The following is a 12,212-nucleotide window of genomic DNA, read 5'->3' on the forward strand; positions in this document are numbered from 1 at the left end:
ACCTTGAACAAAGCAGTGGTAAAAATATATTGACATTTCATTGATTTGACAAAACTCATTGGCCTGTCACCCAAAATCGGCTACAAGAGAATTAATAAATAAAAAGGGAAAAATAATAAGCCCTTAGAAAAATTCGTAAAAGGAAAATAATTTAGAACTTGTATAGAAAAAAGAAAGCTCGCGATGAGAGATGTAAGGATCTAAATAATTTTTCACTGAAAATGCAAAAGGTTACTTCATTTAATGTATACCCCATCTACCTACTGGTTTGCCCACAGTAGACCAAGCTCACTACGAAAGAAGTGGAGGCACAGGTCACGAAGATCATCACCTTCAAGCCATCTCATCCTCACCTTCTTGCACCCCAGATGACTTGGAATCAACATCATACTTCGCTTCTCTTTGATATGTAAATGGCACTCTATCTTCCTTGAACTTCCCTGGTATATCACCAATTTGGCTATCGATGATCCTGCCATGGCACTTGGGAGTATCTTTGCCAAAGAAATCTGGAGCGTTCCTATAACGAGAGACATAACTGTCTGCGACATTATAACGGAAGCGCTTCACTGGTCCCTCCATGTCATTTTGCTTTGCAGAATGAGCTAGCCCAGATCTATAACGACGCTTGCCCCTATCATCATCACTCTCTTCATACCTTAAACTTCTTCCACCAGGTCCACTCATCTCCATGAATCTTCTTGGGTGCACAGACCTGAAGCTTCGTGACGAGTCAGCAAAAACAAACCTGTCATCCTGTTGGGCAAATTTTCCCATTGATCTCCGGCCTAATGAAGAATGTGTATTATAACTCTGCTCCCTAAAATGAAAAACACTATCCTTCCCATCAACAGCCCATCTGGTATTCCGATGTGGGGAACAATGATCTCTTCTTGCTGTTCTAAATCCTCTCATATGATCAACTGACAGACCAGGCCTCCGATCAGATGATCTCACCCTTTGCATTCTGACAGCAGATCCAAAATTGGGGGATTTACTTCTGGATCTAATGCATGGATTCATGGAGCTCGAAGATTGACTTCTAGATCTTGAAGAAGATTTTGAGTGAGATTGAGGTACTTGAGGATCCCTTCTTTTAACTGGAGAAAAACTTCTCTCTCTCTTGGCAAAAGGATGTCTATGTGCAATGGAAGAATGGCAGCACTCATCAACTTCAGAACGATGGTACCTACGCCTGGGGCCTCTGGCTTCAACTTGCAGACCATATCTCATAGACGTGCCCTTTCCAAGAGTTACATGCCAACCAGGACTAAGGTTCCTAGACGATCTAATATGCTGATGCCTACCAAGAACCTCATCTCTAGCATCTGGTGACCTGCTTCTTGTGACACGATGATGCAAGCCTTTTGTTCGCCCACGGTGATGGAAAGAGGCAGGAACGCGGTACTCAGTTGAACGGTGGTGCTTTAAGCCCCTACTGCTGGCTCGAGGATCAGTCGAACGATCATCTCCTCGACTTCTCGCATGAGGATCCTGACCATATCTACCCCTACAAAAGGATTCAACACATCGAGACTCCCATTCAGATCTGTATTTGGATCAACAGCATCACTGTATCCAAGAACATAACAAGGAATTTACTTAAAGTTACAGAGAACTGGATGACCGATTGTCCACCTACAGAGCACTAAACCTAACTCAAAAGTGAAGGGAAGAGAAATAAAGTCGATAAAATGAACTTAGGATAGTTGCTCTCCTACCTATTCACCAACCAAAGCTCCAGCTCCACCAAAAAGTAGAAAGAGGAGCAAGCGCAGAGTGAGACAGAAGAATAAAATATATATATATATATATACATAAATAAACAAAGGCAGTACCTGTCCCTTCTAAAGTGTATGTCACTGAATGCTCGCTCCTCTATGTGAGAACAAAACTCCCTTCTGAATTTTCTTGACTCTGCCACCCTAGTCTGATCAACAGCATCTGGTCCAACTGCACCATCAGTGTGATCATTTTTCCAGACATTATCATTTCTAGCCCGAATCCTGCTATCCTCCTTCCTGGTATAAGTCCTGTCATCTGTAATCTCCTTGTCACCAATACTAAATTTGCTGTAATTGTTACAACCCGTTTTAACCACATTGATCACATCTTTTCCTCTCAACTTACTCAAACAAGATTTGAAATCCATTCGATGTGTATTTGTCATGATTTTTTCAGCAGCAGAACCCGAATTCTCATTGTCAGAACTATAATCTGGTTGTGTGGCTTCTATATGCTCACCATTATGTTCTTGCCAAGTATGCTCCATAGATTCCCTCACTTCTCCATCTTCATACTGAGAATCATAGTCCACCTCACACCTACTTGCTTTCATGCAAGCATGAGCGTCATGAGAAGACTCAGAATTATAACCATTGTCGGAAGGTTCTTCTACAGCCATATTATCAAAACTATTTACAATATCCTTTGAGCTTTTTTGATATGCATCAGAGGGAATGTGTGACAATGCTGTAGACATTTCTGAAGACTTTGTAACAAGTTCCTCAACTTCCTTATACTCTATCTTATCAGTTTCATCATGTTCAAAAACATTGCCATTTAAGGTCTGGATCTCAACATCTATACAAGAAGATGGGAGAAATTCAACATCATTGAATTGAGAAAGAGAATTCTCTTTGGCACACTTAGAATCTTCATTTAAAACATCAGTCTTGCAGATGGTATTAACAGAAGAAGTAACAGAAGGAGCAAGGTCCACCTCCTCAACCTGCAAACCAGAGGAAACAGTTTCACATGCAATAGACCCACAACCACCTTCATTCTTTACAGAAGTACCATCAGAGGAACCTGCATCACAAATTGCCTTGGAAATAGAAGTGCTCAGAGATGGGATGGTCTTAGAGGGTTGGGGGTTATGTTCACTTGAATTCAACTCTGCAATTTGATGTGCAGATAAGCATTTGCTGTTACTAGTAGGGCTGAACGTTAAACATTGGGCTGAAGCACTTTTATTCCTGTCAACAGATACAGTAACACTATCAACTGAAACAGAAGAGGACAATTTCTCTCCACAGCAACTAATCCCATCAACAAACTTTTCCTCATGAACCATCCCTCCAGGATCAGCTGGTGGCAATTCCATCTCAGTATGACATCTAATACCTCCAATTCCCCTTGTCATGCTCCCACTTTCTGAGCTCCCGATGATGTTACTACAGTTATCACCCTTCACATCTTCAATGATGCCATCTAAACTATTAGATTCTGCACATTGATCATCAACAGGGCATGACCATGCATCCATTGAAGTATTCAAATCCCAAAATGAACGATCATCTTGTGAAGAAAACCCACACACACCATCTGTCTCCTCAAAGTTCTTGGTTAAGTGATCCTTTACTACTGCCATAGAACAGTCCCCCATAGACTTATTTTGAACATTATTTGCCTGCAAGATATCATCTGTAGAAGCTTCGTACATTCTTAATGAGGAAGGTAACTTTTCTGAATGTACCATAGAAATAGAGAAACCAGTTTCTTGACTTGAAACTTTGGCAGAACTAAGGTCATCTTTAAAATTCCTCTCTGGCAGAGGATGCAGTTGATTTTTCATCAAGGAACCTTCACGCACATAAGATACTTCAACTTCAGAACCCTCCTCATTAACTTCTCCAAAACTATCACGGCAAGCAGCAGCTGCAAGTATGAAGATGCCTGAGAAGTCTTCCATTTCATTCAGTTGCTTATTTTCCTTCTCTAAGTTCTTCTCCTTGTCATCAAGCTCAATATCAACAGTTTGGCCCAAATCACTTGCAGAAGCAGCATAATCAACTACTCCAGGTTGACTTCTTAGAAGCCTTTCATTTTCCTCCAGATGCTGAGATGGGGCTATAAATGACAGAGAAGGTGATTTGAACTTTAATTTCCTTTTCTTTATAGGCACATGGTCTGCATTCTCACTGAAGCGGCACCCAAGAACACTTACTCCAAGCTGCCAGATAAAACAGGGGAAGATAGTATCATGTCACATATTGCACAATTTTCCTTTGATATCACTTGTTTGCAGATAAAATTACCATATAATAAAGCAAAAGATTGAGAAACAAGCATGTATAATAACCTTCTCAGATTCTGAAAATGACATGTCCACAGTGTTGGAATCCATTTTTATCAGATCCTCACCAGAATTCCAGCTTCTAGAAACCGAGTTCCTAGCTCGCCTTGACGAAGTCCTGTTGCCTTTTGCAGCCTTCTTCCAAGTCAAATCAGAGTTGATAAGGCTAGAGAATTTCAAACCTACAACACCATGCATACTACCCAATGATAATCCTCTATCATTAACCAAAGGCTTCTGACCATAAGTTTTGCAGGAAGCCATTGCTCTAGATTTCCAATTATTCCAATGGTAGAGGCTCACCCTGCAATGCAAGAGAAGAAGCGAATTACTAGTGAACAAAATCCTAAAAGTAATTGCAAAACCCAGCATCCCTGACATGGTTATAACAAGCATTTTTCATCAGTATCTCAATGCAATTTATGAAAATGTACTATAGTAGCAGTATCATACATGTATACAAACAGAAAACTTAATATCCTTTCAATTTAAGCCTACTTCCACCTTTGCCCACCAATAATTGAGAGATATATTTGTGGCAAGTTATATGTGGAGTTTTAAAAAATTCCAGAAGCTCCATAAAACAGTAGGTGCTCACACTACCTAAACTGTGAGACATTTAACATCAGATCAACACTAATGCCACTGGAAATAGGTGTAATTGCCTTTGGAACAGAAATAGTAGAATGTAACCCCCAACGCACAAGCAATGAATCGATATTTGACATCATAAATGGCCAAGCCTAGCATTTAAAGCCATAAGGGGGATGATAGCTACTTCAGAAACAAGGTATGAGCACCTTCATGAATTTAGATCACGAATTGCCAGAAGGCTGAAGACAAACAGGGGATAATAGGACATGAATCATATAAATCTTATCAAATATGGCTTGAAAAAGAACGATCTATATGGCTACAAATTAAAATGCAGTCCATAACAAGCAATAACTCCACCAGTTTCACCAAAACAGCCGGTATCGTCCATCAGCAGAGAAGGAAAATCATAATCACTTGAAATCTTCAACCATAACTAACTCAACAAAACACTTCCGTTCCTCCTAAAGTCACAACGCAACAGATCATTGCCATTGACGAAGCGAAGATGCGCAGAGTATTCAAAACCCAGATGGCTACGGTCTAAAGTTTAAAAGCAAAAAAATCAAAAGAATCAAGAACTAGGGCTTTCGATCACCTGTTTGTTGAAAACCGAACCGATCTATTAACAAGAAAATAAACTAAATCAATTTGCCGATACCCAGATCTCCTTCTCTCTCAATCCTCCAAAAGTTGCAGTCCAAAATCAGAGAAGAAAACTGAAATAGAAGAGTCGCAGTCCAAAAAAGAGAAAAAAAAAACCTTCAAAATCAATGGCAAATCGCAAAGAACTTAAGGGCTTGGTCTGTGATTTTCTTTCTCCATCTCTTCCTTGTGGTGTTGGAATCGCCCTAAGCAGAGGCGGACATAAATACATATATAGGGAGTCCGGATCTTTCTCCGCCGATTGTTTCCGCTGCGTTCCTTTTCCGATACGCTGAGCTAAGGAGTAAGGAGTGGAGGAAGCCGCGATCCCTTGCTGCTTTCCCTTGCTTTTGATTTCCTCTTTCCATCACAATTACAAGCCCCCCATCCGGCCTCTGTGAATTACCCTTTCTGTCCTCAATTATATACATATTATTTTCTAAATATGCTCTAGATATAAACTATTTTTTATTTTTAATCACATTTTATAATACACTTAATTAAAACTATATATTTTTATAATGGTAATAATGAACTTTACTTTTTCGAAAAAAAAAAACTAAAATGAGTATATAAATATTAACAATATTTAGTCAAAATAATTAAAACCCAATCATATAAGAAGGAAATTAACTTATTATTTTTCTAATTTAAGTCTGACTAATATTATATAATTACCAAATTACTAAATAGAGTTGATTGGAGAGTGAGCAACTTAAACCTCCAGTCTAAATCACCGTAAATTTTCTTTTTAAAGATAAAAAATCACTGTTAATTTAATAAAGGGTTTCCCTCTAGATAATCAGTGAGAAACTTCTTTTTTTTTTTTTTTGTCTTTTTATTTAAGAAATTTTCCTTTAAGAAATCTTCCTCCTCTGTTTTGTATCATTATTGATTATCTCTTGCTCAAATTTGCTCTCGGAGGGTGATTATCTCCTATCCGCCAATTTTTTATAGTTGATGATGTTATGAGATTCAGTAAAAGGTAGATTTAAGGTGTATTTTAGTAAGTGTCGTCTAGTTTGTCTCCCCTACTTTTTATTTTCTTTTCCTTTTAATTTTTTAGTGACGTGCAATCGTCGTCCTGCATTTATACTCTCATGTCATAGTCATACTGGCCGTACGTACTGTATCGTTTCCCATCGTTAAGCGGCCATTTAATTCCATTTAGCACCATGTGAATATGATCCTGAGCATCATGAGATTTGTTATCTCAGAGGACCAGAGGGATAAACATGCACATCGTTCGAGCCCGGTTTGGCTCATCAAAGTAAAGCTCGGGCTTGCATGTGAAGCACACTTATGTATTGGGCCTTAGTAGAATTGAAGCCTGACCTTTCTAGTACGGACTCAACCAGGACTGGGGTGTCCAGGACCCAGTTATCATTAAATGCTCCTTTACCTGCTCATTAATTATTTCATGATTAATGAGGGGTAAATCCCAAAACTCCAATTATTACTGCGCGGCTCCATGAGAGTTCTTATCAAAACATCTCATCTTCGTCTTTATCCATTTCAAACTTACACTCTTACTTTCACTTGCTACTCTGCCTCTTGTGTTGCTTCTGTTATCTTTCCCTTTCTCTTCTTTGTAATTCCTACCTTTCCAATCCGAGGTACGTCTTACTCTTTTTATGGCTTCTATTAGGATTCCCGATATAGTGGGTATGGTGTCCTCTATCATCTCTCCCTCCTTTTCTCACTACTTTTCTAGTGACTATTCTGACACTACCATCTACAGAAATAGGGCTCTTTTACCTAACGAGTGGATCGTTCTCCCCTGCCCACCACAGCGGGTCTGATAGACGCCTAATAAGGGTGTAACTTGGTCTTTTTCGTCAAGCAGCGCAATTTCGGATTGACTTTCCCTTTTACCACTTTCTTTATTGAGGTCTTTTGTCATTTTAGGGTGTCTCTTCGAATGTTGTCCTCCAATTCTATCTTGTTCATGTGCTGTTTTGAGTCCATTTGCCTCTGATGGGGTTTTGCCCCTTCTATTGAGTTGTTTTGCACCTTCTTTCACCTTGTTAGGTCTACCCACGAGTTCTATTATTTTGGTCCCTCGACTGGGCTATCCATATTTGTTGGGCATAAGGATTCAATAAAAGGTTGGGCAAAGAATTTTGTAGTTGTCGAGCTAAAAGAGAGCTTAGAGATTAATTGGGATATCAAACTCTCCTAGGGAGAGGTCCCTCAGGGCTGTAACGACCTCCTTAGATTAAGCCTAGTGGACCAAATTTGCCTTCTCCGACTGACTTCTGTAAAGAAGAAATATGACATAGAGAAGTGCATGTTTATGTTTGACCTGCGGGACTTCCGGAAAGATGGTATTCTTTTTTGGTTTTCTTTCTTTTTACGTTTTCCTTTCATTGTTTCGAGCTCTAACTAGATTGGTATTTTCTTTTCAGCATTTGTTGCATCAATGGGCACCATCAAGCTTCCCAAGAATTTTATCTTATCCCGGGAGAGTATGAAAGCGACTCTAGCCGCTTTCAAGGCCAACAAATCCGTAGTTGATGTGATCCAGAAGCTTTTCCAGGCTGTGGATCCTATATCTGCAGCTCGTCGCTCTGCCACTGCACTTGTGCCTTCCTTGGCTTTGGTGCTTGCGACAGGGGGCTCTTGCTCCATAGCATTTAGGACGTCGGTTCTCGCTAAAGCGCCGGCTCCTGCCAAGACTCCTCCTGCTCCTAAGGAAACTCCTAAGAAGCCCATCATGCTCAGTGAGTCGACTGAGAGCAGCTCAGAAGAGGGCACTGGGATTGCTCCTTTTAGATGTTTGGCCTGTCCAGGCTGTGGGAGCTGTCGTGATTGGAGGCGAGGCTGCCAAGCGTGCCCGGGCATTAGAACCTACGACTGAGGGCAGGGTTGCTAAACGCGCTCGGACCTCAAAACTTGCAAAGGCAACCCCTTCACCCCCTATTGTTAAAAGGAAAAAGGTAGTAGAGCACTTGTCATCTACCCTAGACAATGAGTTATTGAATGCCGCCGAGGTGACTGCTAAGTCCACGCCAGCCTCTGCGGCTAAGATGCTATGTGAGAGGATGTTCGAGGGGGTCCTGGATGCTTCTGATTCCAGCTTCCTAGCCCTCATCAGCCATCTGGCCTGCTCCACCAAGCAACAGATTGGAGGCAGGGCTGCCAAGAGTGCCCGGACTTTAGAACCTGCGACCGAGGGCAGGGATACTAAGAGTGCCCCGATCTCAAAACCTGTCGGGGCAACCCTTTCTCCCCCTATTGATAAAGGAAAAAAGGCAGTGGAGCACCTATCATCTACCCCAGACAATGAGTTATTGAATGTCGCCGAGGTGACTGCTGAGTCCACGCCAGCCTCTGTGGCCAAGATGCTATACGAGAGGATGTTCGGAGGGGTCCTGGATGCTTCTGATCCCCGCTTCCTGGCCCTCGTCAGCCAACTGGTCTGCTCCACCAAGCAATAGGCAGTCTTCAACTCACGCTCTCTGGAGGACCTTGGGGGCAGTTTGAGGGAGATGTTCCTCATGGTAAGTTATCTGCCCCTTTAGAATATTTTTAATCTTTTAGCTTTCTTAGCCTCGCTTTTGCTTTTCTCTGGCATGCTTTTAGCGTGTTCATGGAAATTGACGCCCGAAATCGTTCCTTCTAGAATTTGTAAAGAACGCTAGGATGAGAATATAGTTGCCACTGGTGAGGCCCCTGGGCACATTATTGAGTTCCATGGCCAAATCAAGGACCTCACCAAACAGTTGGGGGAGATGAGGGAGGAGGTCACCAGGGCTTCCCAACGAGCTTCTGTGGTGGAGTCTCAGCAAGATGAAGCTTTTGCACAACTGTCCATTTGGAGGAGACCCATCGTTAGCGCGATGAGGCTGGGGCTAAGTGCGACGAGGCTTTGGCTCGTGCTGCTGTCCTCTAGCAAAAGCTCAACAAATGTATTGAGGAGCTTAGGGGCATAACTTTGGCGGTGGAGTAGTCCCAAATTCAGTAGCAACAACTCCGCTAATAAGTCTCTACCCTGGAAGAGAGGTATACTTTGTTGCTAAGAGATGCCCAGGCTACAGAGGATAGGGTCTAGCAGGCCTGTGAGGAGCGATTTCAGAAGTATCGGGACTCTGCAGAGTTGAAGGAGAAAATCCAGCAGGCCTGTGAAGCGCGACTGGAGGAATATAAAGCCTTGGCAGAGCTAAAGGAAAGGATATACAAAGAGGCCTTCTGCATGTTTGCTTCAGACTTCAATCAGAGCCTTAAAGCAACTTGGGATGCACCATTCGCTCCGTTGGTTGATCTGTGAGCCCCTAAACTCGATTCTGATGGTGATGAGGTCTAGTACAGAGCGAACAACAACCCCTTATCCAAGAACCCTCCTCCTTTTCCCTCTGACTGCACAGAGAAATTCTATAAATAATAATCCTGTAAACGACCTAATCAGTTCTGCTCCCCTTTCCTTGTTGCTTTTGTAACCCATTCTAATGGCTAATTGCATTAATAAAATTTTAAGTTTTTCTATTATTTTCTATCTGCTCGCTTTCATTTTTCTAGTATATTTAAATTTTATTTGTATTCTCATACTTAGACTGTTTTTATGTATGTTGCCCGTGAGCTATGCTGGGTTGGTTAATCGTTTGATGTTTTACTTGTAAAGCGTATAACTTATTATATTTTGTACTTTGTATATCAAATGCCTTAGTGTTTCCCTGGAGCCTTTAGCTGGCTAGACTTTTGTTTGTTATTATCTCTGGTTTTTATACAATTCTTTGCTGTGGTTCTGACTTTCTTCCAACTTTAGGGGTGCCAAGCCCCCTTTTTTCGAGGATGGGACTATGCCTTAAATTTATTTCCCTTTAGATTTTAGGAGTATTAAGCTCTTTTTTGAGGTCGGCATCAAGCCTTAGCTTTATTTTTATGTGGGTTGAGTTCTTTGGTGAAGTCAGCACCAAACTTTGGCTTTATCTTTCTGTGAGTAGAGCTCTTTGGTGAGGTCGGCATCGAACTTTGGCTTTATTTTTCTATGAGCCGAGTTCTTTGGTGAAGTCGGCATCAGACCTTGGCTTTATTTTTCTGTGAGCCGAGCTTTTTGGTGACGTCGGTATCAAACCTTAGTTTCATTTTCCTTTTTCTTTAGACTTTGCGGATGTCGAGGTCCTTTTTCGAGGTCAACATCGCGCCCCCTAACTCATTTCTTTTAGCTTGTAGTTTTGCCAACATGGGCCTTTAACATGGTCTTCGTCTACTCAACCGATTTTGTGGTGCTAGTGGCCTTATTTTCGAGATCGATCACCTACCTCATTGAGGTCTTCGTTTCCTCAATCGGTTTTGTGGTGCCGGCAATCTTATTTTCGAGACCAGTCACCCACCTCATTGAGAATTTTGTTTCCTCAATAGGTTTTATGGTGCCGACGGTTTTATTTCCGAGATCAGTCACCTACCTCATTGAAGATGTAACGACCCAGAAACCGGACCGCTACCGGCGCTAGGATCCAGATTGACTTAAGGTCGCCGGGACCCGTAGCAAGCCTACATACATCCTGTACAACTGATAAATCCCATACATGATCAACATTTTCATAAAAACTTAAACTTTTTCATACACCAAGCTTGACCTGCGCATGCACTATGACTGAAAACATAAAACCCCACACTAGAGCCCTCATTAAATGCTCTAGTTGGGTCAACATAATATATGTTAAGCCTGGTTCAACATAACTCATCATTAAAACATTTCATAAGATCATGTACAAAAGGGATCAGTCATACATTAGGGCCAAGCACAATACTAATCCTCAATACAACACTGAACAATACCTTACATTACATTACATTAATTTACATATCATGTCCACTACTAATCTATTACATAACCATAACTTTTACCCTTGACGACTTCTCGGTCTATCCTGAACCTGCAAACTTAGGGGTTAGGGAAAAGGGGTGAGCTACAAGAGCCCAGTGAGCAGAACAATAAAAACAGTTTATAAACATATGCCATCATGAAATGCATCACATCACAAACAATTCACATCACGGATGGATTTGTCACCAATAACCCTCGACATAGTCCAATTGTGCCAGGGGCGTAGAATGGGCCTCACTGGTTTTTCTCTTAACATCACATAACATAACATATCCAATGTGCCAGGGGCGTAGAATAGGCCTCACTGGACTTCCATACCGTATCATAACATGCCATATCGAGGGCTAGTGGGTCATCCAATATCCATCCACATCAACATCATATTATGCAATGCATCATATTCGTAAATTCTAATGCAAAACAACCTAATACATATCATGGCATTCGCGATGCATGGATCATGCTAAAAAGATTTCATTGCGTTGAAAATAAAAGAAGTTCTGTTCTACTCACCTCTGGCTGACTCTGGACTAACTCTAAAGCAGCTAACACTGCTGGCCTCCTTGGTTCCTCGGGCCCGATCCTACACAGGTGGACTCAAATGAGAGACCAAACAAACTCTAAACATCTCCCCAAAAACCCCCTAAAACATCATAAAACATTCAAAGAAAACATGCAAAGGAAGGCTGAACAGGGCACTTTTGGCGGCAGGTTCGGCGGCCGAAAGTCCCTCCAAAGCCGAAAGTCAAGCACTTTCGGGGGCAGGGTTTGGCGGCCAAAACTCCCCTCCAGAGCCGAAAGTCCAAACTTTCGGGGGCGAGTTTAGGCGGCCAAACTGCCTCCATAGGCAGGTTTGGTGGCCGACATGGCTTCGGCAGCCGAACCTGGGTTCTCCAAAATGGCAGAACCCGATTCCGCCTCATGCATTCAGCCACCCAAAACTTCACAACATGCATTTAACCATTCTAAAACATGCATAACCACTTATTCAAGCATATAGGGGTATAAAACTAGCCTAAACCCCAACAAACATCACATTAAGCATACATTTAACATAAAGGGTAC

General features: G+C 41.7%; 1 protein-coding gene across 3 annotated transcripts; it reads right to left on the reverse strand.

The window, feature by feature from the left end:
- Positions 1-16: 16 nt before the first annotated feature.
- LOC110609462 lies at positions 17-5,715 on the reverse strand. 3 transcript variants are annotated; one of them, XM_043953886.1, is made up of 4 exons: positions 5,435-5,715; positions 4,085-4,382; positions 1,839-3,955; positions 17-1,510 (listed from the first exon to the last, which is right to left on the reverse strand). In XM_043953886.1, exons 2-4 carry the CDS (start codon positions 4,340-4,342, stop codon positions 334-336), a joined length of 3,552 nt encoding a protein of 1,183 aa, XP_043809821.1. In that variant the 5' UTR covers positions 4,343-4,382; positions 5,435-5,715; the 3' UTR covers positions 17-333. The 3 variants fall into 3 exon arrangements, with proteins under 3 accessions (XP_043809821.1, XP_043809822.1, XP_043809820.1); XM_043953887.1 differs by having other exon boundaries at positions 5,271-5,715; XM_043953885.1 differs by having other exon boundaries at positions 4,085-5,715.
- Positions 5,716-12,212: the final 6,497 nt, after the last annotated feature.

Source organism: Manihot esculenta, chromosome 2, assembly GCF_001659605.2.
Source record: "Manihot esculenta cultivar AM560-2 chromosome 2, M.esculenta_v8, whole genome shotgun sequence".
Lineage (NCBI taxonomy): Eukaryota > Viridiplantae > Streptophyta > Magnoliopsida > Malpighiales > Euphorbiaceae > Manihot > Manihot esculenta.

Bases quoted from the DNA above. Each gene is read 5' to 3' on its own strand.
- LOC110609462 (XM_043953885.1), bottom strand. From the start codon at position 4,474: ATGCTTGTTATAACCATGTCAGGGATGCTGGGTTTTGCAATTACTTTT. The intron at 3,956-4,084 runs GTTATTATACAT...TTTATCTGGCAG, and splicing joins CATTTTCAGAATCTGAGAAG to CTTGGAGTAAGTGTTCTTGG. The intron at 1,511-1,838 runs GTACTGCCTTTG...ATCCTTTTGTAG, and splicing joins ATACACTTTAGAAGGGACAG to GGGTAGATATGGTCAGGATC.